This window comes from Rhinatrema bivittatum, chromosome 1, assembly GCF_901001135.1.
Source record: "Rhinatrema bivittatum chromosome 1, aRhiBiv1.1, whole genome shotgun sequence".
Classification (NCBI taxonomy): Eukaryota; Metazoa; Chordata; class Amphibia; order Gymnophiona; family Rhinatrematidae; genus Rhinatrema; species Rhinatrema bivittatum.
In genome coordinates this window covers 430,289,947-430,316,851 of record NC_042615.1, presented here as the reverse complement: position 1 = coordinate 430,316,851, position 26,905 = coordinate 430,289,947, and the positions used below count along the sequence as shown (strand labels likewise).

At 44.4% G+C, this 26,905-nt stretch overlaps 1 protein-coding gene across 1 annotated transcript in view; it reads right to left on the bottom strand.

Moving 5' to 3' along the window:
- The window catches only part of LOC115092871 (chymotrypsin inhibitor-like), a 44,392-nt gene extending 17,714 nt beyond the window's left edge, over nucleotides 1-26,678 (bottom strand). The window contains exons 1-2 of the mRNA XM_029604258.1: nucleotides 26,544-26,678; nucleotides 9,632-9,672 (exon numbers count right to left, since the gene is read on the bottom strand). Of these exons, the coding sequence (XP_029460118.1) occupies nucleotides 9,632-9,672; nucleotides 26,544-26,601 (99 nt within the window). The 5' untranslated portion in view covers nucleotides 26,602-26,678. The remainder of the gene's footprint in view (nucleotides 1-9,631; nucleotides 9,673-26,543) is intronic.
- Between the last annotated feature and the right edge of the window lie 227 nt (nucleotides 26,679-26,905).

Here is a 26,905-nt window from a genome sequence, read left to right as displayed (position 1 = left end):
ATGATACTAGCTGTTTTATTCTCCATTCCTTTCCTAATAATTCCTAGCATTCTATTTGCTTTCTTGGCTGCCGCTGCACACTGAGCACAAGATTTCAACGTATTTTCAATGATGATGCCTAGATCTGTTTCCTGAATGGAGATTCCTAATGAGGAACCTTTCATTAGGTAGCTATAATTTGGGTTACTCTTCCCTAAGTGCATCACTTTGCACTAGTCCACATTCTATTTCATTTGCCATTTTCATTCCTAGTCTCCCACTTTTGCAAGGTCCTCTTGCAATGTCTCACAATCCTCTTGAGATTTAATAACTTTGAATAATTTTGTGTCTTCGGCAAATTTGATCACCTCACTTGTGTTCCCAATTTCAGTTCATTTATAAAGATATTAACACAGCAGCAGCAATAGTGGTGGCAGAAGAGAAGGAGAGACCCAGCAGGACTTCCGCATCCACAGAAAGGAAAAAAAAAGAGAGAGAGAGAACCTGGTGGCTGAAGAAACAAAAGGCGAGAGAGAGGCCCTAGTGAGGTCATTGCAGAACCCATCCAGTGAGCAGTAGAAAAAAGAAGGTGGGAGAGAGGACTCACTGTGAGTGAGAGAGAGATAGCATGTGTGTGTCAATGAGAGAGAGAGCATGTACGTGTGTGTGAGTGTGTGCATATGAGAGAGAGAAGAGAAAGTTTGTGTGCTCCACTTCCTTCCCCACAAATCCACAATAATCTCAAGGTGACTGAAATCAAAAGTTCCCAAGTATGGAGAGCGGGAGGTGTTTTTATCATTGCATGTTATTTGATGCGCATGATATTTTGAAATATATTATTGGTGTTTGAGAAATTTAAAAAAATGTATATAAATTTTAATTATTTGATATTATATTCATCAGCTGTTTTGGAATATTTATCATATTTATTAGTTTGGGGATCACCAATTGTGCTCCCATTCATGAGATTAGTTACAAGGAATTTTGGGTGGGGGAGACCCCAAGCTGCTTTGGATTTTAAATATTGGAAAAAAAATTGTATGTTGGATTGTAGTATCATTATGCTGTCACTGGATGGCATGTGGTTTGATACTGTGCAACTCATGTTTGTATTTTTTGAGATGTGTTTAACCTGATGGTTAGTGAGGGTTTCCCCTTACGTGAGATAGGAAGTGATGATTGGTTGGGAGTGGCCTAGGAGGGTAAAATCCAGGATCAATCTGGTGGGAAGGCCCTTTTTCCTAGAGTTGGTTCTAACAGGCAGTGATGGATTTAGCCACCCTTAGGTACTCTTGGTGCTGTTCCACTGCCCTCCCAACTCCAGAAATGGGACAACAGAGCAGAAGGTCTAAGGAACAGCCTTCTTTGCTCTGCTTTTTCACTCCATATTCACCTCTTTTTCTTGTTTCCCTAACTGACGGAGGAGAGGGGATGAATTAGTGAGCAGAATGGCTTTTCTTTGCTCCCTACTGCAGGCTTTGACGATTCCCCTTCTCCCTCTGCATAAAGGAGGGGCTAGAAGAGGGAGCAGAGTAGCTTTTCTTTACTCTGTCCCTTCCAGCCTCATCCCTCCCCTCCTATTCTCTGTACTGGGAGGGAAGGAGCTGGATCAGGAAGCAAAAGGCTATTCTCTGCTGAGTGAGATTCAGTACAATTGGGATGCAGCAAATCTTGAGATGGTCTGCTGCCCCCTCAGATTTTTGTAGCCCTAAGCACAGGCCTAGAGTGCCTATTGGCAAATCCAGGCCTGCTAGGAACCTCCAGGATGTAGGGAGCCTGGAGAGACCAGCCTACGGGCCGGTGGAACCATGGACTCCTCCAGTGGGGAAGGGGCCCTGCAGGAGCTCTTTTGCTCAAGGGGAGAGGCCTGAGGCCAAGGATGGAAGAGGAGTTTCCTCCCCATGAGGAAATGGCCAGGCAGTGGGGAAGGAAGGGAGAGATAAGGAGAAGGTGGTAAGGAGGAATTCAGGACCAGTGAGGAGTGATGACTGCAAGTAAAAGCAGGGAACAGAGTTGATGTGTGTGTTGAATGACCCCCAGAGGAATTTGGGGATGTGAGCTCCATGTTCCACATAGGAATCTGTAGAAGAAGGTTTGGGAGGTTTATTATATTGTAATTATAATTCAGTTTACTCAGGTTTTTTTTTAGGTACAAGTCCATAATCAACACAAATTACAATAGGCCTAATTTAATATGGGTTCAAGTGTCTGTTTTGCTTTTTTGCAGGGTTTCCTGGTGGACACCAAAGCAGTGCATGTAAACATAATATGCATGTTGTAAGTTATCCGTCAAAAGCCATTTAGATGGATAACTGAAAACTAAAACTGAATGCAGCTAAATTGTAGCCGCATATTGACTTAGAATTTAGCCGCACAAATTGGGGGGCATTCCAGACCAGGGGGGATGAGTTTGCAGGCTGGCCAGAGTTAGCCACTTAACTTATGTAGCTAAATCTGCTTGCACCACAGGGCTGTCCTAAAATCGGCTGGATATACTTTTTAGGGATGTGCAGCCAGAAACTATTCGTTGCATTCGGGAAACGTATTCGTCGGGGCCCAGATATGTTGCATTCATTCAATGGCGCCCCTATACGTTGATACGTGCATTCGTTTTCCGGTTCCCATTAAAGTCAATGGGGGAAGTATTTGCAGCCTATTTTTGGCTGCAGAATTGGGGTTTTATTATCAATGTTGATGAAACCTCTGGGGAGCAATCATCAGAACAACAAAACAGCTCCAAGGTACTTAGACTGGGGCAAAGTGGCACCAAAGTGGCATGAATAGCCTAAGGTACTTTAAAGGGGCAAAGGGGTACCAGGAGTGGCAAGAAGAGTGCTTTAAAAGAGGTGCAAAACAGCAACAAGAGTGTCAAAAACACACCACAGCTTCAAAAGAGAGCATCGTTAATAGATGCATGAACCCTCGAAGGCAGCACAACAGGCAAAGCGGCAAGACAAGTGGCATCGACATCCTACAGCACAATGAAGGAGGAACATAACAAGCAGAAAGACTAGCACAACACACTGAGCAACCATGATAGTGGCCAGAACACCACAAGGAGTTGAGTGAGTCATCTGGTGTATGGCAACAAGGCACAGAGGCAGAGAGTAGATACAGGCTGGCTATACCTGGGGAGAGTTCCCTTTCCTTTGTGTAGGAAAGGGCTTCCTAGAATGGGTTCGCCCCTAGAATTGGGGTGTTTCCATTGGCGTCTAGTGAGATCTCGCTGGTCTTTAAAAATCTGGTAGAGTTAGCAGATATACAAAAGAGAATTTTTAAGGCCGAGGCAGAGGAGGTTACCATGTAAACAGCGGTTCAACATGTGTCAGAGGGTAGATACAGGCTGGCTACAACCGGGGAGAGTTCCCTTTCCTTTGAACCAGGAAGGGCTCCAGAGAATGGGTTGACTCCTAGAGTGGAGCACGAGCCTTCAAAGCATGGCGACCTGGAGCAGGATTTCACTGTGAACATCATCTCACTGTGCTGTGTTTGCCACAGTCTAAATACCTTGGAGATCTTTTCTCGTTCTGAACATGGCTCAACAGGTGGTAAGAGATAGGCTGCAACAACGGGGAGAGTTCCCATTCCTTTGAGCAGGAAAGGGCTCCCTGGAATGGGTTGGCCCATAGAGTGCATAATGGTACAAATTGTTAGGATTTAAGGATTTGCAAACAGATAATGACTTCATAAGCAAGACAGAGGAAGTTCTCTTCTCTGCCCTGAAACTAAAGAAAACTGTTTGTTTTATTTAAGGATCCATGCTGTGAAGGATTACTAGTTTGAATTGCCAGAGACTGAGTTTTCCCTTGCAACGAGGGTTCAGCCGTTAGGACTGGACATAAGGCCTGGACAAACAGGCACAGCAGTCGAGGACAGAGATGAATCCCACCTAGGTACATAAGGCCTGGACGAACAGGCAAAGCAATTGAGGTCAAACACTTGTAGGGACATAAGGCCTGGACGGACAGGCAAAGCAGTCGAGGACAGAGGTCAAGCCCACATAGGGACATAAGGTCTGGACGGACAGGCACAGCATTACAGGACAGAGTCAATCCCACCTAGGGACATAAGGCCTGGATGGACAGGCACAGCAATTTTTATTTTTAAATTTATTTATATTCCTCTTTTCTTGCTTTTCCAGCACTTTATAGTGGATTACACTCAGGTACTGTAGGTATTTCCATATCCCCAGAGGGCTTACAATCTAAGTCAAACCCTTGTAGGGATATAAGGCCTGGACGGACAAGCACAGCAATACAGGACAGAGTCAATCCCACGTAGGGACATAAGGCCTGGATGGACAGGCACAGCAGTCGAGGACAGAGGTGAATCCCACCTAGGGACATAAGGCCTGGACAAACAGGCAAAGCAATCGAGGTCAAACCCTTTCAGGGACATAAGGCATGGATGAACAGGCACAGCAATCGAGGTCAAACCCTTGCAGGGACATAAGGCCTGGTCAAACAGGCACAGCAGTCGAGGACAGAGGTGAATCCCACCTAGGGACATAAGACCTGGACGGACAGGCACAGCAGTTGAGGACAGAGGTGAATCCCTCCTAGGGACATAAGGCCTGGACGAACAGGCAAAGCAATCAAGGTCAAACCGTTGTAGGGACATAAGGCCTGGACGGACAGGCACAGCAGTCGAGGACAGAGGTGAATCCCTCCTAGGGACATAAGGCCTGGACGAACAGGCAAAGCAATCAAGGTCAAACCCTTGTAGGGACATAAGGCCTGGATGAACAGGCACAGCAATCGAGATCAAACCCTTGCAGGGACATAAGGCCTGGACGGACAGGCAAAGCAATCGAGGTAAAACCCTTGTAGGGACATAAGGCCTGGATGGACAGGCACAGTAGTTGAGGACAGAGGTCAATACCACGTAGGGACATAAGGCCTGGACAGTGGATGGACAGGCACAGCGTTTGAGGTCAGGCCCTTGTAGGGACGTATGGCCTGGACAGTGGATGGACAGGCACAGCGTTTGAGGTCAGGCCCTTGTAGGGACGTATGGCCTGGACAGTGGACAGTCAGGCACAGTGTTTCAGGTCAGGTACATGTGCTGCAGTGCTTATATTATCTGGAGCATAGGAGGCAGTTGGAGCTGCTGCAAGGCTTTCAATTGCTTTTATTCATCTTGCCATTCACAGGGAAAATTTGGAAACCCAAGCAAAGGCAGGTTTACTTTCAAGAACACTAGCATTTCCATCAACTCTGGTCCCAGCCTTGAGCGGTGAGGGCTCATGATATCCCCTGTCATTGAAAAGACACGTTCACTGGACACACTGGTTGGTGGACATGACAGATATTGCTGAGCCACTTTGGCTAGGTGTGGCCAGACAGTGGACTTGTGTGCCCAATATGCCAGCGGATCTGTCTGCATGTTCTCTGTGGGCTCTGAGAGATACCGTGTCACTGACAGCTGTGCTGGTGTCTCCTTTGCTTGGATGGGCTGAGAGTCACTCATGCCAGCTGCTTTCTCTGTCGCCCATCGCACAATAGATGAATCTTTATGGGCAACATGCCTTTGGCGTTTTGAAGTGGAGGAGGAGGTACTATCTGTTGCTGACAGAGTGCTACTACTGCTTGGGAGAGCAGCACAACTCTCTGAAGTGCCCGTTGTTTCCACCTCTGCTTCACGCCTAATCTGTCTCTGCCTATGGCGCTCCTGTTCACAGACTTTTGCTAACAGCAGGTCCTTCACCAATAAGAGACAATCGTACTGTAGGGTGAGTTTCCCTTTCACACGGGGATCACAGACTGTGGCAAGCATGTATGTGTTCTGTTCTGTTAAAGGCCTTAATCTCTCTTCCACCTGCTGCTGCAAAACGTCCAGACAATGCAGCACTTCAACTGTCATTCCCTCTTCCTGTTTAATGGCATCCAAATGTTCATCCAGGAGATTAACTATAGGGATGACGTCAGCCAAGGTGGCACTTCTGGAACTCAGCTCCTCCGTGACATCCTTGAAGGGCTGCAGGATTTTTACCAGCTGAATCATGATGCACTAGGGGATTCTGCACACCTATGTCCATTGTACCAGAAAGTTCATGAAGGGGTGTCTGCAGCTCCACTAACCTCTCGAGCATCATAAAGGTGGAATTCCACCGGGTGGCAATGTCTTGAATGAGATGCTTGTGAGGCATCTCCAAATCAGTTTGCTTTTGTCGGAGAACCTGCCCCGCCTTGACCCTTCTGTGGAAGTGCACTGCTATATTCCTGCACTTCTGTATTAACCTATGCAGGTATTGATTCTCTTTGTCATTGGAATCCAACCCCAGAGCTGACTTCACTACCAGGTGCAGAGTGTGTGCAAAGTATCGGATGTTCTGAAAGTGCCCGTCGTTTATTGCCTTAACCATGTTTGCACCATTGTCTGTAACAAAGAACGCTGCCTGAGGATTCCTATCTCACTGGTGTAGTTGCCAGTCCTCCAGCATCTGTCTGATGCATGCTAGAATATTGGCTGCGGTATGGGCCTGGTCTGTCGGGTGGGTGTGCAGTAAAGCCCACCTCTACCCTGATACTTGTTCAGTAATAGAGCTGCTGGCTGCCCCTGCCTCAGCCAGATCCCACCAGTGTGCTGTCAGGGAGAGGTAAGAGTGTGCAGCATTCATTGCGGTACAGATATCACAGGTGACATGTACTCTCCCCTCTGCCTTAGCTAGCAGTGCTTGCATGCGACTGCAACACTGTTTGTATAGGCTGGGGATGACCTATCTGCTAAATCTGGTTCTGGAGGGGACTTTGTAATTTGGAACTACGACCTTCAGAAAAGGCTTGAAACTCACATTCTCCACTAACTGCAAGGGCTGGTCATCAAGGGCAATCATTTCCCCAATGCTCCTTGTTACAACTTTTGAGGCTGCCTGCTTCCTACCCCAGGATAGCATTACCGCACTCCACCCCATTTCCTCCATGGTGAGTTGTCACTTCTGCCACATGTCAGGGGGTTGCTGGCCTGCCACCTGACTGCTAGAAGGGAATGAGGGCGTGGGCTGACTCTGCTGCTTTTGAACCACTTTACGCTGCTTGGGGTCTCCTGACTGGTACTGCCACCATCCCCAGATGGCATTACTGTTGTTGGGTGTTGCCTTTTCATATGATGCGTCATGCCAAAATTAGATAGATGTCCCATTTGCTTGCCTCTGCTAATATCCCTGCCACAGTAATTACACCGAGCAAAACGCGGGTCATCCATCACTTTAAAGTGGCTCCAGATCGCAGATGTCTTTCATGATCCTCCCTTCTCTAAAGCCTTGGGGGTGGATGCTGGCACTGGAGCTGAGGTAGTCGGTGCACCCTGAGAAGCAATTCCAGGGGCCTCAGTCACCCTCTGTGCCTGTGCTGACTGCTCTTCCTCCTCATCATCATCAGTTTCATCTCTCCCCTGCTGCACTGAAGTGGAGGCTAAGACAGGACTATCTGATCCTCCTAAAGCTTCGTCAGCTATTACTACTTCCATTTCTGATGAGAATTCCACACAAAATGATTCTTCATGTAAATCAGAAGCAAACAGTGACTGCGCTACATTGTCAATGCTAAGTGTTAGTCGAGACTTCTGTCCCCCTGCTGCTTTTGGGTGTCAACATTTTGTCTGGCATGACTCAGCCTCCCCTTCCCTCACCTCCAAAACTACAGGGCCAGAACAGGTGGTGGCAATGGCGATGCATCATGGTCAGATTTCATTTTTTTCTGGATTGAATTGTCTGCCCCTCCAAAGAGTTTAGATTGCGACAGGTCCCTTTTTAACTTTAATGGGGGAGTGGCACTAGTGTCTTTTGAAGTGCCTCCTCTGCCAGTCCCAATCACTCGACTACATCTAGCTTTCCCTGACATTATGGATTTAATGTTACTGCCTAGTGCCTACTGGCTGCCCACTGTCACAGTGCCTTGCTATGCACTAATGTAACGTGTGTGGTGTGCAAACACACGCAGCTTGCTTGTAAGCACAAAAGAGGCAGACTGGGGATTTCACTGCACAGACCATCCCAATAATAAAGTTCAGTCTGTTAAACTACCCACTGCCCACTGTCACAGTGCCTTGCTATGCACTAATGTAACATGTGTTATGTGCACACACACATGCAGCTTGCTTGTAAGCACAAAAGAGGCAGACTGGGGATTTCACTGCACAGACCGTCCCAATAATAAAGTTCAGTCTGTTAAACTACCCACTGCCCACTGAAGCCCAGTGCACAGAGAGACTGAGTGAGTTGAATTAAACAAACTCAGTTTAAAAAAGCTAGAATTGTTGGCACAGCAGGAAAATCGATGAAATATATTTTTCCAATGCAAATTCTAGCAAAATTGAATATATCTCTCCCAGCCACAACACCCAAATCGTGCTTGCTTGCAGCCTAGCCCAGAGGGTGAATGAAAAAAAATGGCACTACTAGCAGCTTCTCTCCCTGGCACAGAGAAACTGTCTCAGATCACCTAAATAAACTGCTTAAAAAACAAACAGGGCAAGCTAGCACAGGCACTGCAGCCAAATAAAGAATAAATAGCTTTTTTTCTCTTTACTAACTAGCCTAGCTAGCTCTCAGTGCAGCCTCCTTCCTCAAAGACCACCTCCCCACACCACCCCTGCAAAGAAAGTGCGTGGCATGCCACGTGCTGAAGTATATGTAGTGCTGGGTCATCAGGAAAATCATCACCAAGCACTGAATGACAGTGCGATTGGCGCATTCAGTGCATTTCACAAAACGTTAGCGCTGATACGCTGCATTCCGTTATCCGTGCCAACCTGTACGACCTTTTCCTGTGAGTCACTGATGACTCACACGAAAGGGCTGGTTTTTGGCTCTGGATAGTGGATACACCGAAATGGCGTCTGCTAATTGCAAATGGCGGCAAAGAAAAGCTCGCGTGCGTGCTGGGCACCGCGCAACGGATGAAACGGATGATAAGTTATATTCATGGGGAGTCGCGATACGTTTCGCTTCCCCACAAATATAATGAATAGGGACATATACATTGCGGATTGCCAATATGGCGAAAATGAATGCACACCCCTAATACTTATCCAGCTAACTTTAAGACAGCAAAGTGAAAGGAGACTGACCGGGGGAGTAGGGAGAGAGGGTGGAAGAGACTCTTACAGTGGACGTCTAGGGATATTCTGCTCAAAATATTTAAAGCTCTGCGTCTTTAAGTAATAACTTTTTTCTGTATTAAATTTAAATTAATTACTTAAAGATTTTCTTGTATATTGTGTTATTTTGACCAATATAAAGTATGCAGAATTTTAAGTTTTTAGGTGCAGAATTTTAAATTTTCATGTGCAGAAGTTTAAATAAATTGCACAGAATTCCCCCAGAAGTAAATAATGGAACTACCAATGTCTTTTATTGTGAGGGGTAGATATTTTATCTTCCCCTCCATAAGTATGCAACAGACACAAATCTGCAAACCAGTCACTCCCATTCCAATTCAAGCAGATGTGGGTCCATAAACTTCATTATTAAGTAAACAAAACTGTACAAATGACAATTTTCACTACTTGAACAATCTTTGTGTCCTGCTGTTCCACTAATTTTACTACTTAATTTTATGATTTTATATTAGCAAATTTAAAAAAATGACAAATGATATGATTCACTAGAATAAAAAGCAAAATAGAAAGCATCAAAAAAATAAGATCTCACCAGTTGGGTTTCCTCTTGGATCTCATCAGTTGGGATGTCATCTGAAATGCAAGTTGTGGGTGTGAGATGTGAAATTTAGCTGCAGTGACATAGATTCCATATGATCAGAGCTGAAACTTTCCTTGTGCAATGCATTCATAGTGGCCGCCGTTCCTATTTTATTGTAATTTTGCTCCTTGGTGAATTTTGCAAACACGTTTTCATTTTTATTTCAATTATTTATAGTTCTGGCAGCTTCATTTTTATTACTCATTTCTAGCTTCTGATATCCTATGCAGGGCTAGACAGCCATAAGCCATTGTGACAAATATGGCTTATGGCTGTCTAAGGGACAAATATGAGCAACCAAACTAAGGGAGTCATTTACTAAATGTTTTCTTCCATTCAGTAAGTCTATAAGAAAAATGCTTAGTACATATGCCCTTGAAGTAGCTCGAGGAGCTGACCCATTTGCTCAGTGGCAGAATCAATATACAGATTCAGATCTCAAGTTGGCAAAATTGGCTGCAGCATAGCAAGTGTTGAACCTTTTCATATGGTGGTAGCAGTGGGATCCTGTTTCACACCTCACCATAAAAAGGGAATGGATAAGAGCAAACAGCCTAAAGTAGATAGTTTTATTCTATTAGCTCAAGGCTGAAGTAAGCCATGAGGTAATACTGTGTGATTGAATTCAGCACACGCCAACAAATTTAACTCCTGATGTTGTAAGCTAATGTTCCACTAATGCATCAGGAGTTAAATGAAATGCACTACATGAAAAGGGGCCCGATGCCATAAGAGTGCGCCGAAAGCGGGTGCTCAGTGTTCAGCACCCGCTTTCCTAACGTGCAACCAGGCACCTCTCCTGGGGCCGCCGTGCAATATTTAAATTAGGGGTCACGCTGCCAAGGAGGTGCGAGGGTTGATTGCGCACCCCTAGCAACTCCTTGGCAGTGGGTGCCCAGGAGAGGTCGGCTGTCAGCGGGTTTGAGAAAACAGACACTGAATTTATCGGCGTCCATTTTTTCCTAACTGGCGCACAGCAATGGGTTCAAAAAACGGACGCTCGTTAACTCAGTATCCATTTCCCTAACCTGACCGTGGCACTCTTTTTTTTATTATCATTTTTTTTTTTTTTTAAATCTTTTAAACATTTTGTTCCTCTGACTTAATATCGCCATGTTTAATTAACGCCTGCTCTGGGCAGGCGTTAATTTCTGAGTGTAAAAATTTGCAGGTCCGGCACATATATTTTTTTCCATCTGGGGTGCATAGCTAATAGCCTCATCAACTTGCATTTGCAGGTGATGAGCGCTGTTAGTTTCGCTGCGCGTTGAACGCATGTTGTGGACATGCTAATCCCCTTATATGATAAGGGGCTGTGACGCGCTTCCAAGCCTGGGTAAACCAGTGTGCTCGGCTGAGTACAGACCTGAGTTAAATGTGAGTACAGACCTGAGCTGAATGTGTGCTCAGCCTTGTGCACTCAATCTACATAAGTTTTAACTTGGGTGGGGGGGAGAAAGAGACTGGATTCCTGTGGCGACCCTGCTGTACCTCAGACTCGGGTGGCCAAGGAACTGCCTGCCCCACCCGACTACAGCTCATCCTGTCTCCTCCCACGCCAGCTAATCTGGAAAGGGAAGCAGTCAAATTACACTACTGTCCCAAAAAAACCCAACCTTACTGCTCCTGCACTGCATACTATTTTTCCCCAGGACTCTTTTTATATTCTACCCCTGGTTTTATGCGCACAAAACATGTACATACAAATCACATTTTCTGCACACAAAAGAGGATTTATACACAGACAGACAATAGGTTTTGTATGCAATCATGTTTCCTGCATATAAATCCTGAGTAAAGGTCCCAGCACCAGATCTCCAGCTTCTGCCCGTAGACTAACCCCAGCCCCAGACTAGACTAGACTAATGCTAGAAGTTACATTTCTAGCATTAAGAAAAGAGGAGTTAAGCCGGCACACCTCTCTGCATTGGGAAGTAATAGGTAATGCCTTCATTAACACAGGATTTGCATGAAAGTGCGCTAATTCACATGCAGGTTAGCACCTGGTTGTGTGCACATTTTTTTGTGTTCAACTACTCCTCGTTAAATCCAGAGTAAAGTTTGACCACAAAACCATGTGCACGCAACCAGGAGCTAGCATGAGCACACAGCCGAGTGCATCTTATTGCATCCAGTCCTAGGTTAGGGGATGTGTTCCTTTAGCTCAACTGTAGAGTCCTTAGTATGGATCTCAAAGGCTGTAGAATCAAACCCCAAGGTCCCTGCAATGACAAACACTCTCTCTCTTTCCCATGGGCTGTGAATGCTGCTTCTGAAGAATTTCTCTTTTTGAGGATTTCCTTATTAAAAAAACACTGGGCTCAATTCTAAAGGAGGATGTGACAAATTAAAAAAAAATTATTCTAGTGAATCAGAAGCTTCAGAGCGACCAAACAGCTGTGAATCAGGCAGAAATGGTTGAGTACAGAGGCGTCCTGGGCCAGTCTAGCTCTCAGCCAGGGAAACTATCACCTGCCCTATTTCCCCATGCAGGGGCCTGATTATCCCTTTCAATCATATAGAGGTCAATTCTCAAAAACCCAGAAAACAAATAACTTATCTGGCTAAAGTGGGGAAAGTGTCCCACTGAATGTCTCTGAAATAAATCTTCCCGGATAACATTGCAACCTAACTGGCAATGTTTGAATCTCCAGTTAAATACCTTTAAATATTGACCTCGTATGTGTATCTACTGGTTAAATTTTATCAGGGTAGAGTTGAGAATATTTTAAGCTGAAAACCTACATAAGAAGATAAGAAGTTGCCATGCTGGGTCAGACCAAGGGTCCATCAAGCCCAGCATCCTGTTTCCAACAGAGGCCAAAACCAGGCCACAAGAACCTGGCAATTACCCAAACACTAAGAAGAACCCATGCTACTGATGCAATTAATAGCAGTGGCCATTCCCTAAGTATAATTGATTAATAGCCATTAATGGACTTCTCCTCCAAGAACTTATCCAAACCTTTTTTGAACCCAGCTACACTGGGCAACAACAAGCTAGGTTGAGAGAATGTTGCCCAAATCTCTTCTTGGAGTGAGTTTCCTCACTCCGACGGCCAGCAAATCTTCACTAGAGACCACTGTTATTTCCGTATGTCTCATGTTGAATGTGAAAGTGGCCCCCAACCCCTTACGCTCATACCTAATCCCCACCTCGAGTTACTAGGTGGCCCTCCGATAGAGATACAAATACCTGTCTAGGGCATAGGCACTATAGCAAGTCTCTCTCTCTCTCTCTCTCTCTCTCTCTCTCTCTCTCTCTCTCTCTCTCTCTCTCTCTCTCTCTCTCTCTCTCTCTCTCTCTCTCTCTCTCAAGATTCATTGGTTGTTTTATCGCGGTGCACGATGTTTTCGCCATTTGCGGAAATGGATTCGCAAATCGCGAAAACATCGTGAAAGGCGAAAACATCGCGTGACGCGATGTTTCCCCACTGCACAAAAAATGCCTTATTTGCATGGGACACGCCCCCTCATGCGTTACCACTGCGATATTGGAAAATGAGGCCCTAACTGCACTAACCACATCCTCTGGCAACAAATTCCAGAGCTTTATTGTGCGTTGAGTGAAAAAGAATTTTCTCTGATTAGTCTTAAACGTGCTACTTGCTAACTTCATGGAATGCCCCCTAGTCCTTCTATTATTCGAAAGTGTAAATAACTGAGTCACATCTACTCGTTCAAGACCTCTCATGATCTTAAAGACCTCTATGATATCCCCTCTCAGCAGTCTCTTCTCCAAGCTGAACAGCCCTAACCTCTTCAGCCTTTCCTCATAGGGGAGCTGTTCCATCCCCTTTATCATTTTGGTTGCCCTTCTCTGTACCTTCTCCATTGCAACTATATCTTTTTTGAGATGCAGCGACCAGAACTGTACACAGTATTCCAGGTGCGGTCTCACCATGGAGCGATATAGAGGCATTATGACATTTTCCATTTTATTAACCATTCCCTTCCTAATAATTCCTAACATTCTGTTTGCTTTTTTGACTGCTGCAGCACACTGAGCTGACAATTTTAAAGTATTATCCACTATGATGCCTAGATCTTTTTCCTGGGTGGTAGCTCCTAATATGGAACCTAACATCGTGTAACTACAGCAAGGGTTATTTTTCCCTATATGCCACACCTTGCACTTGTCCACATTAAATTTCATCTGCCATTTGGATGCCCAATCTTCCAGTCTTGCAAGGTCCTCCTGTAATGTATCACAGTCTGCTTGTGATTTAACTACCTAGCGCATAAGTTCAGCTGAGAATGTGCTTAAAGATAACTGGCTAAAGTTAACAAGTTAATATGATATAGTCATATCGCTTTCTCTGTTTGGTTACCATTCATATGCAGGTTTTTTCTAATAATTACTCTTAGGGGAATTCTGCGCTACTGCAGAAAACAGAATTTCCTCAGAATTCCCTTTGGTACAGAATTTCTATTTTCTGTGCAGAATTTGGAGCAGGCCCTGGCGTACCACGAGTGGAGCCCATCTTGGTGGCTGCAAGCGGAGCCCATCCTGCTTGCGGCAAAGATGGTGCAGGCCCCAGAGGCTGCAAGTTATAAAATCAAGTGTACATGTGCATGCTCTGGGTACCGCGCATACATGTACGCCCGCACACACCCTTTTAAAATCTACCCCTATGTTTGTACCTGAGGCAATGGAGGGTAAAGTGACTTGCTCAAGGTCACAAGGAGCGACAGTGGGACTTGTACCAGGGCTCTCACAGGAGAAAACCCCAAAAGGCAAAACATCCTAAAATCTGAATCAAAAACAGAACCAGCCCCCAGGCAGGCACTGATCCTCTTCCTATATGTGAAGGCCGGAACCAAAGCAAGGGAACAACTTATGGAAAACATTCTTACTCTCTCTAGAACCTGCAGGTGTAAATGCTGAGTGCTCAGCCACATTTTCTCTCCCACCTTAAACTGAGGTGCTAGTCTCCTGTAGTCATCCATTGTCCTCTTGGCACTGTGAATGGCTTTCTGGATTAGATAATTGGTCCAAGCCCATAATTCTTGCAATTCCTGGGCAGAAAGTTGAGCTGCTGGTGAGAACACTGTTATAGGTAGTGGCAGAGGAAGCAATGGTTGTTTCTCGTAGACCACTTGAAAGGGAGAGGATCCAGTAGCTGCATTAATATAAGTATTGTGAGAGAACTCTGCCAAGGGTAAGAAAGTGGCCCAATTGCTTTGATGCCCGTTGATGTATGAATGGAGGAGGACTTGAGAATGCAATTGGTATGTTCTGCTTGTCCATTTCCTTGGGGGTGATAAGTGGTAGTGAAGTCTAGTATGATGCCAAATTTCTTACAAAGAGAATGCCAGTATTTTGCAGTGAATTGCACCCCTCTGTCTGACAATTTGTGCTTTGGCAAGCCATGCAGGCAGAAGATGTGGAGAGTAAAGGACGTGCTAATTCTGATGTGGAAGGGAGACCCAGAAGTGGGACAAAGGGACTATCATAGTGAAATGATCTACAACCACCCAGATCACAGTGGCGCCATCTGAGATGGGGAAGTCCATGATAAAATCTGTGGACAGGTAGGTCCAGGGTTGCCTGGGAGCCAGGAATAGCTATAACAGCCCCAAGGGTCAGTATTGTAGCTATTTTTGCTGTGCACAGGTAGGCATGAGTCAAGTAGACCTTGACATCTTGCTTCATTTTAGGCCACCAGTAGTGTCACTGAAGCAACTCAAGGGTTTAAGCCTGCCCAAGGTGACCTGTAACATGGGTCTCATGGGTCCATTTCAACACTGTCTCATGTAGTCTGGAGGGAACAACCATCTTCCCTGGAGGGATGGTCATTGAGGTTGCCAAAAGTATCTTAGCAGGATCAATGATGTATCTGGGAGGTTCTGGCACATCCTCAGTCCATAGATTCTTGAGTGTGGGACGATACTGCAGTTCGAAGTCAAAGCAAGTGAAAAATAAGGACCAGCGAGCCTGTCTTGCATTTAACTGCTGAGTTTAGTGGAAATGTTTGAGGTTTTTGTGATCTGTATAAATTGTGGTACAGTGTTGGGCTCCTTTGAGCAGATGGCACCATTACTCAAAAGCTAATTTAACAGCTAGGCATTCTTGATCTTGAATGCGCTAGTTACGTTCCACAGTTGAGAACTTCTTTGAAAAGAAGGAACATGGACGAAGTACTCCCTATCTGCGACCCTTTTTAACATATACATGCTGCCATTATGCCACTTACTTGCAGGACTAGGAATTATACACTACATTTACGCCGACGACATCCAACTAATTCTACTCATAGAGGACACTTTAGAGAAAACATTAAACCTAGCCAACATGTACCTAAGCATTATAAAACAACTACTGACACAAATGGAACTTGTAATTAATATTGATAAAACAGAATTTCTACACTTAGAATGAAAAAATTCTGAAATCAGTCAAACCTCAATAATACTCAAAGACAACCAGAAAATTGAACTAACTGGAAAAGTACGTAACCTGGGAATAATTATAGATCCTGAAATCAATCTGAAACAACACATATCACTAAAAGTAAAGGAAGGTTATGCAAAGCTCATGGTACTCAGAAAACTTAAACCACTACTAACTCAAAATGACTTCCGAACAATTCTACAGGCACTAATTTTCTCCAGCACGGACTACTGCAATGCCCTTATGCTATGACTACCTAATATTACATTAAGACCACTGCAAATACTTCAGAACACAACAGCTAGAATACTAACTGGAAAAAGAAGGCGGGACCATATAACAGAAACCCTAGCAGAGTTACATTGGCTACCAATTGAACACAGAATTAAATACAAAACCCTATGTATCATTCACAAACTAATTTATGATGAGAAATCAGATTGGCTGAACACAGCATTACGGGTACACACTCCAACAGGAACCTCCGATCAGCAAATAAAGCACTCCTAATAACCATTCCATCAGTTAAAACAGCAAGACTGTCACAAGTGAGAGACAGAGCCCTATCACTAGCAGGACCCATAATCTGGAACTCAGTGCCTCCAGAGATCAGACTACAAAGTGATCTCAAGGCATTCAAGAAAAGTTTAAAAACATGGCTTTTTAAACAAGTATTTTACAAAGAGACGAGAGAATAGAGAGAAATTAGTCAGGAAAAGATAGAAAGGCACCGACACACAGTACTTAGAACTTTACAGTAGATTAGTCTATGAACTCTACACCACAATAAGCATGACTATAATACTATGTGTGATAAAACTACCCGTGTAAGTACCTTAGTACAATTGGTCATGAACTACTTCGCTAAATAACTGTCTAATTTATTTATTTATTTAAGGATTTATATACCGGAGGTTCCTGTATAATATACATATCACCCCGGTTTACAATGAACAGTAACTATCGCTTCAAGTTAGCGGTTTACAATGAACATAGTTAATCCAAGAAACAGAAAAAATATATATATATAACAATGCTAACAATTAATAAATAACAATTAATAAATGAAAATAAATGCAATAACAATTAATAAATAATTAATAAATAAACAACAATAAATATCAATGAAAAATGGCAATAAAAAATGACAATAAATAAAATACAATAGCAGTTAGTAAAATAACATGAGGGTTAATGAGAAAATAACATGGTTAAATAACAAGGTTATGTGAAATATGCTGGGGTAATCGGAAAATATGTGACTGACTTTCTTCCTGCTCTTAGTTCTACGGGAATGCTTGTTTGAATAACCAAGTCTTAAGTTTCTTTTTGAATGTAGCGTGGCATGGTTCAAGGCGAAGGTCTGGAGGAAGCGAGTTCCAGAGTGAAGGGCCCGCTGTGGATAGAGCGCGTTTCCTCAGCGAGGATTTAGCCGGTTGGGTGATTAGTCTGTTTTGATAAGTGCTTCTGGTCGGTTTCATAGATGTGTGTAGTTGAATTTGGAATGTTAACTTGAGCGGTGCGATGTTGTGCAAAGCTTTATGTATCATCATTAAGGATTTGAATTGGATCCTGAATTTAATCGGGAGCCAGTGGAGATGAAGAAGGATTGGGGTAATATGATCTCTTTTTTTGGCATTTGAGAGGATTCTTGCTGAGGCATTAAGGACCATCTGAAGTGGTTTTGTGGTGCATGCTGGTAGGCCCTAGAAGGAGGGAGTTGCAGTAGTCCAGTTTTGGGAGTATGATGGTCTGTAGTACCATGCGGAAGTCTCTGTATAGGAGGAGTGGTTTTAGTTTCTTTAAGGTTTGTAGTTTAAAGAAACATTCTTTTGTAGTGTTATTAACGAATTGTTGAGGCTGAATCCACTGTCTAGGATGACTCCCAGGTCTTTTATTTGTTGCGAAAAGGTATCTTGGCTTTGGCTAGCATTGAGGTGTGGGTGGGACATAGTTTTCCGGTGCTATAATGAGAATTTCAGTTTTGTTTGTGTTTAGGACTAGGTTGTGGCTGGAGAGAAGATTGTTGATAGTTGACAGACAATTATTCCAGTGTGACATAGCTTTGTGTAGTGAGTCTTCTATAGGGATGAGAATTTGTATGTCATCCGCATATAGAAAGTGAGTTAGCTTGAGGTTGCTGAGTAATTGACAGAGCGGGAGAAGATATATATTGAAGAGAGTCGGGGAGAGGGATGATCCTTGCGGTACTCCCCTTTTGGATTCGATGGCGTGGGACTCTTTGTTATTTATCTTGACCTTGTATGATCTGTTTTCCAAAAATGATTTGAACCAGTTGAATGCTGTTCCTGTAATGCCTATGTCCGTTAGTCGTTGCAGGAGGCACTGGTGGTTTACTGTGTCAAACGCTGATGAGAGATCGAGGAGAGCGAGGAGGCAAGGTTGGCCTTTTTCTAGATTAAAGATAATAGTGTCTGATAATGATATATTGTAACCGAATCTTTGACGGCACCTGTTAGAATGTACTATTGTACACTTTTACCTACATTAAATATGTGCCTACATGTAAACCGTTGCGATGGTATTTAACTTAGCAACGGTATAGAAAAGTTTTTAAATAAATAAAAAATAAATAAATGTTGATTTAGCACCGCACCTACACCCAAGGTAGAACCATTGAAGGGGTATGAAGGACCCCTGCGAGGTTCAGATGACACAGACAGGAGCCATCCAAAAAGGTGTTCTTTAGCTTCTGGAAAGTCTGTATGGCTTCAAGTGGCCAGTCCCTTGCATTGGCACTCTTGTGGATAAGAGCAGTAAGGGAGGCTGCCACAGAGGAATAGTTTGGAATAAACTGCCAATAATAATTAACAAATCGCAGGAATCTTGATGGCTTTTACTTTGGCAGGGTCCATGTGAAATCAGTCGTGAGAGACATTGTACCCCAGGAAGGGGGTGTTCCTCCTGTTTAAAAAGGCATTTTTCCAGCTTGGTGAATAGGTAACCCTCTCACAGGCACTGCAGGTCAATGTGAACTTATTGAAAGTGGGCACTGAGGGTTTGTGAGAAGATCAGTATGTCATCCAGGTACACGACTACACAAGTATAGTATAGGTGACAAAAAATTTCATTGACCATCTTTTGGAAAACTGCTGATGCATTGCAAAGCCCAAATGGCATAACTAGATACTCGTAGTGTCCTTCTCGGGTGCTGAAAGTTGTTTTCCACTCATTGCCGGCCTTGATTCGGACGAGATTATATGCCCCTCTGAGGTCTAGTTTGGTTAAAATCTTTGCGCCTTGGAGGTGGTCAAGGAGTTCTGATATTAATGGTAAGGGATAATGGTCCTTTTTAGTGATGACATTCAAGCCCTGGTAATCAATGTGTGGCCTGAGGGAGCCAAGAAGGAAAATCCATCTCCTGCTGGAGAGGAAGAAGGTCTGATGAAACCCCGTTCCAAGTTTTCCTGGATGGCTTGAGTCTCAGGAGGCGACAAGGAGTAAACCCTTCCCCTTGGAGGTTTGAAATCCACAGTTCTATGAGAGTTGGGGAGGTAAGGTTTCTGCCTTTTTTTTTAAATTAAATTGAAAAGATGTCTTCAGAGTCTGCATACTGCAGAGGAAGGCCTGAAAGTTGCAGCCATGGTTAGAAGGAAAGGAGTTTCCACATGCTCCAGGCAAGAATCACTACACGCTTGACCCCACCTGGTGAGCTGTAGGGTAGCCCAATCAAATTGAGGATGATGCAGTTAGAGCCAGGGTGGCCCCAGGACAATGGGATTAATGGCCTTGGAGATCACATGTAAACTGAGTCTTTCCTGGTAGAAAAAACTAGCGCATAAAGTCACCGGTGCTGTAGTTAAGGTAATCTGACCAGGAAAATGATCTCCATATATGGAAGAGATTATCAGAGGAGAAGATCTCCGATCTGTGGGAATGAGGAATTGATCCACCAGTTCCTTCATGATAAAGTTCCCTCCAGAACTTAAGTCCACAAATGCCTGTGTGGTGAATCTTGTGGAACCTAACTCTAAGGTCATGGGAAGAAGTAGTTGGGGAGCAGGAATGATCATCTTTCCACTGGACCCTAGGCCCTGGAGTTTCCTGATTTCAGCAGCAGCCTCTTCTTGGGGGCCAATCAGGTGTGAGCAATCTGCATGGGCTCTTCCAGAGAGGTAGAGGTCAGAGAAGCATGTGCCAGAGGTGAAAGTGGCCGTTGGAACTGGGGTACCAAGGTAATATTTGTTACGCTCACCGCCCGCAGCAACCCCGCGGTGCAGCCCTCTTACCTTGGACCCAGTTCTTCTTCCCTGGTGGTGGTGGGCCGCCGGCTCTGACCTCGGGCATCTACCAGTGCCTCCAGCCTTGCATCACCTCCCAGGCCTTCCAGCCGGGACACCTCCATCCGCCAGGCCTCTCTGCATGGGCAGTGGAGAGATGCCTCCAATGGTGCCGCACCTCCCTCTAGGCGCGTGCGCGTGACACCCTGAGACCTTTAAAGGGCCCGTGGAGGGAACCAGGCTGTGGACCCGGATGATGACGTCATGTCCTGCATCGTATAAATTCCCTGGTTTTCCACAGAAGCTTTGCCTTTGCAACAGGTCTCCTTGGTTTGCCTGTTCCTGGTTTCCAAGTGCTCGTTGCTTCTACGTGTTCCTGATCTTGTTCCTGTGTCTTCGGTTCCTGGTTCCTGTGTTCGTCTTGTCTTCTCATATTGATTGACATCCTGGTACTGACTCCTGCCTCGTTTGACTTCGCCTGCCTTCTCCAAGCCTGAACTCTGCTACATCCAACCTCGCTTGCCTTCTACAAGCCTGACCTCTGCTATGTCTGACTCACCTGCCTTCTCCAAGCCTGACCTTTGCTACGTCCGACTTTGCCTGCCTTCTCCTAGCCTGACCTCTGCTATGTCTGACCTCTCCTGCCTTCTCCAAGCCTGACCTCTGCTATGTCTGACCTCGCCTGCCTTCTCTGTGCCTTGACCATTGCTGCACCTGACCACCCTTGCCTTCTCCGAGCCTTGACCATTGCTACGTCTGACTACGTCTGATATCTGTTGAGTTTGTGGACCCTTGAGCCGAGGTGGATTTGACACAACCTGAAGGAGGCACCCTGCAGGTCCCCATCATCAGCAGACAGATCTGGATGAGGCAGAAGCCCAACTGGAGCTTCACCTTTACCAACCCATGTTCCCTTTGGGTTGAGCCTTTGGGTGCTGGGTCTGGCAGTTCTTTTAGGAGGGGCCTCTGCTAGAGGTGGAGAGATCCATCAAGGTAGCTGGTTTGGAGTAGGCATGGGCAAGATGTCTGGTGGCAGACAATGGTCAAAGGCTGGCAGCGTTCAAGAGTAACCAGGTGAATATAATCTGCTTTGAAGTGCTGAAAAGTGGAATACAAAAATCAGATAAATAAAATTCAGATAAACAGAGTCAGGCAGTGGTCTGTGGCAGGTGGTGTTCAAGAGTGAGAAGGAGTCAAGCCGAGGCCAATACCAGTTATCGATCCAAAGGGAATGGAGGGATGGATAGGCAGGCCAGGAAGGTAGGAGGGACTAGGCATGGTCCCTGGCGAACAATGGAACTGAAGAGCAAAGGCACTGCAACTAAAGAATGAAGACAGGGAGTGCTGGGACTGAAGGCAGGAATAATGTGACAACGTGCATTACTAGTAAGTAGAAAGACATGTTGCTGAGGTGAGAGGGTGATGGTCTGGAAGGCCTTTTATAGGCCTAGCTGTGTTAGGTCAGCCATCCACGCCGCAGGGCTTTTACCGCCATGGGCCCTTTAAATCTTGAAGGGTTGACCACATGCGCGCCTAGGGGAGGTGCGGCGGCAGGAAGTCAGCAACGTCAAGGCATGGGGCAGGTTGGCGGCGTGCTACTGCGAAGAGAAGCAGAGCCAGGCGTGAGAGAGAGCAGCATCCTGCCACAGAAGCATCTCGTTGAAGCTGGGGCTAGCTGATAAGTTGAGAGCAGTGGTTTGTAGGACCACCAAACACAGCATTCAGGTCCTCTATTGTTAGAAACATTATAGGGGATGTGAAAGCTGAAACCTAGACAGCTCAGTGTCTTCTAGAGTACTCTGCTAGAGTTGCTGGATAAAGTATGCAAATGAACCTGCTGGTTATCTGCATCTGGAAATAGTATGGGAGCTGTAGAAGTTGAAACCTAAACAGCTCACAGTGTTCTCTGGAGTCCTCTGCTGGGAGAAATATGCAGATGAGCCATTTGGTCCTTTACTGCTGGAAAGAGTGCAGGGGCTGTGAAAAATTAAACCTAGACTGCTTGCAGTATCCTCTGCTGGGGATGCTGGGAAAAGTATGCAAAGAAACCTTCCAATTCTCTGCTGCTTGAAACAGTATATGAGCTGTGGAAGCTGAACCCTACTCAGTTCGTAGTTTCCTCTGGAGTTCACTGCTAGAGCTGCTGAGAGAAGTATGCACTTTCAGATGAGCCTTCCAGGCCTCTGCCGCAGACAGGCAGACACCACTTCCTCTTAAGCACATTTTATATATATAGATAGTACAATAAAAAATTATATAGTGTATACAGATTTTAAATAAATTTAAAAAGACCTGCAGGATAAGGAAGAATGCATCAATTAATATACTAGAAATGCATTAAAATCAACATAAAAATTCAAGTAAAAATTGTTGCGGACAATTAATTGCCTGTATCAGTCTTGGCTGCCTCACTGCAACCCCTCTCTCTGGCCTTGGTCCAGCACACTCCAAGGGAGGATATGGGACCAAATGGGCTGTTGCTGCAGAGATCCTGTGAAGCCAGGGGACCTGAGGGCTGTGCTGTGCCCCACCTCCTCGCTCCATCCCATCCAGTCAAGGCTGGGAAAGGAGGCAGGGGACAAGGACATGGCACAGCTCTTGGCTGAGAGGTTTCAGCTCTGCCTTTCTTTCCTTGTAACTAGAACACTGTAGGAGAGAGGAGGAGCCACTTGCAAAATCCTGACTTTCTCCGGTTTCATGCACAGCGTGTCTAAAACCTGCCTGTCTGGTCCAAAACTGGGCAGTTGGTAACCTTACACCGCACAAGGTGCTATAGCAAGGGGTGTGCTGCAGTCATAAACTCCTTTACCCCGGGGCTTTGACTAGGGTTAACTAGTGGAGATCCCAAAGGAGTCTCTACGCCAGTGTTTACCAACTTTTTCAAACCCAAAGCACTCCTACACTAAGGAAATTGTTGTATGGCACACTAAATTCCATGGAGGGAGCAGTGTGGACATGAAGAGGAATCAAATGGTCAAAGTAAGAGCTAGGAAGGAACTGAAAGACCCAATCAGATTTCTTCCAAATTTTAAAACAAAGGGAGAGGGGGGCAGAAACACATATGAACCCATCAAGATGAACCAGTTCCCTCTATGTACAAGCACAGAATAAGCGAGAAGTTGGTGTTGTACAAGCAGCTAGCTAACCGAGTCATTCATCAAGCTGCGTTAGGGCTCTAACACGTGTTATGTCGCGTATGTCATGTGATATATGCAATAATTTGCATCTCCCTGCCCAGATACCCTCCCTATTACAGTGAATGTGTTTGCATGCAATTTGCATCATGAATAACGCACATGCATGCAAAGAAAGTCATTACTAGTCAATTTGATGCAAATATCTTATTGTGGCTGACAGAGAAGGTAGTCAGCCATATTAAAATATCTACACCTCCTTGAAAAGCATTAGATGTGTGGTGAGGGGTCAAGGGCCCTAAGGCTCCCACTGCACATTTAAAGCAGCAGAAAGAAATGTAAAAACCAAAATCGCGGCCAAACTGAGAGGATTATCGGGCATCAGTGCTAACCCTTGTCTCAACCCGAGGATGCTGATTGAGGTGGTCCTGACTCACTGAAAAAGTTTTAAATAGTAAAATATATGTGCACGGCGGTGGCAACCAATCCCAATAAACATTACATTCCAGTGCACCTTCCCCCCATATCCACCCCACTGAAGTGCTTGCATCAATACCATGACCCCCTGAAGAGAATCCCTCAACCCCCCACCCCCAGCCCCCTTGATGGAGAGATTCTACTCACCCCCTACCCTTCCTGACACAGAGTCTCCACCCACTCTCCTGGCCCCCCAAAATGAGAGAATTCACCTACCTCCGCCCTCGGCCCCCCTGACACAGAGATTCCACCCACCCCCCTGGCCCCCCCGAAGGGCCAATACTTCAATCTCTCACCCTGATCTCCCTCTATAACCCTACCTTACCTTTACCTGGATCCCACATTGAGACTGAGTGCATCCTCGTACCCGGCCCAGTCGGGGCCATTTTCCAAAATGGCGCCAACTTGACCTTGCCCCAGCCATGTCACTGGGGTAAGGTCTGGGGGATCAGACCCAGCCCACATGGATCCGATTACACATGCTCAGACAGGAGCTCCTACATATTTAAGAGCCACCACTGGTGTGTCTCTTACAAAGATGATATCCAATTTAATAGAGAAGTTACTACAAGTCCATTCGCTATAATCAAAATATCAAAAAAATCAAGGAGTGGAAATAAGAATATTCACTGTATTCACATGTATTCTTATAAAGGTGCAGAACTTACAGTGCTAAAAATAAATAATATTGTGTATTTCTATAATGATATAAAGCCATCAGGCATTGATTGTTTTATAGCTCATATATGGTGCTGATAGCCACTGAACTATGAGACTCATAAACCACAGAGTCCAGCTATGACTTCATAAGCCCAAGTTTATTCATTTACCAATATAGAAACATGAAGACAGAAAACAACTGTATGGTTTAATTACACTCTTTTCAAAAGAAGCATTTTTACGTTGGAAAAGAGAGAGAGTGAGAGACATGAAGCTAGGTTGAAAAAACATTGTACAAATCTCATCTTTATGTGAGTTTCCTCACTCCAAAGGACATCAAATCTTCACAAGAGTGTACTGTTCTGTTTGTATGTCTCACTCTGAATGTCAAAGTAGCCCCTAACCCATACACTACTACCTAAATCTCACCTTGAGTAACTAGGTGGGCCTCATATAGAGGTATAAATACCTAACAATTAGAGTCTCTCTCTCTCTCTCTCTCTCTCATGTATGAAAAAGTTATTGCACTCTGCAGAAAGAGCTATGTGAAGTGCTAAGATAGCACACTTTGCAATAAATAGGCTATTACCATAAAACACACCCCTCTTCCTATCACATGTGATAGTCTGATGAATCCTGGCCTCAGAAATCCCCTGCTATCTTGGATACTGTTTTTGTCTCTACCACCTCCACTAGGAGGATATTCCATGCATCCACCACTCTCTCTGTAAAAAAAATATTTCCTAAGATTACTCCTGAGTTCTAGAGTCTCCTGTGCATTGAAACCTTTGAGATATTGGAATGTCTATCATATCTCTCCTATCGTGCCTTCCCTCTTGGGTATAAATGTTTAGAACTTTAAGTCTACCCCCATATGCTTTAGAATGAAGACCACTGATCATTTTAGTAGCCACTCTCTGGACTGACTCCATACTATTTATATCCTTTTGAAGGAACAGTCTCCATTTTCCTAGTAAAGTCTCACCAAAGACCTATACAGGGGCAATATCACCTCCCTGCATTTTTTTATCTACTCATTTCTTACTGTTCTACAGATCAAGACCAAAATATTTTTTATTCTATCTTCACACAGTATTTCTTCCCTTCCTCTTTTATTTACCTTTGATTTCACACATATCCCATCCATTCTGTCATCCTGGGGGTAATTTTCAAAAGGAGTTACATGCGTAAATGTAGCTACTATTGTAGCAATTTTCAAAAGCCATTTACTCAAGTAAAGTGCACTTATGTGAGTAAATCCTATAGACAAGTCAATGGCATATATTGTAGCAATTTTCAAAAACCCACTTACTCAAGTAAAGTGAATTTACTCCAGTAAACCTGGTTTTTACTCGAGTAAATGCTTTTTAAAATCAGGCCCTAAGAGTCTTGGAGCATTTATTTACTCTAAACTAACTTTTTTGTCAGCAGTAGAATTGAAATGATTTAAAAAAAAAAAAAAAACAGCTTTTATAAAGACAATTGCAAAAATATTATTGTGAATTGGAAAATTTTACAAAATATTTGCAAACTATGCACAAAATTCGAAATTCACTTTTCACATTGCTTGGTTCTGCTGATCTCTGCTTTTTATACTGCTACATTCATACGAAATGCTCAAAGTGGTTTAAAGGAAAAATAAAATGAACAACCCATGAAACTGGCTCGATTGCATCCCTTACTGCTGAAAATCTATGCAATGGGAATCTGCAGGCATCATAGGTGGAAGATGGAATAATTACTTTCATAAATTCTCCTACAACATCCATAGCTGCATAAATAAATAGTGCTGCAAAGACATTTCTATGCTGATGGTCAGTTAAATACCATTTTAGAGAAAGATTGTGAAAAGGCATATTTAATAAAACAATATCCACATTCACCATATGGAAACATGTACATCGCGGAAACATAATGCAGCGAAACAGAATATATACATTCATATGGTTCACGCTTACCAGCAAAAGCAGAGAGAGACAGCAGAGCCAAAACAGCGGCGAAAGCTTTAATTTGCATCCTGATTTGATATAAGGACTGCAACTTGGAATGTCTTAAGCCTGGCAATAGCAGTTTTGTTTTCAGAAGGTTTTATGGTTGTAGCTCTTCTTATAGGGGAAGGTTCAGGCTTATCTCATGATGGCTGGGAACTGCAGCACCTGGCAGGTTGTTTACTGTTAGTTAGTAAAAGCATTTTATTCACAGTGGCTTTTGTTTAAGCACCGGCATGCCCCTTTACAATAAATGTTATTATAACTGTAATCCCCAGTTGCTGAAGTTTCACAGAAATGGAAAATGCTGCAGTATTTGCCTCCATCTTTGG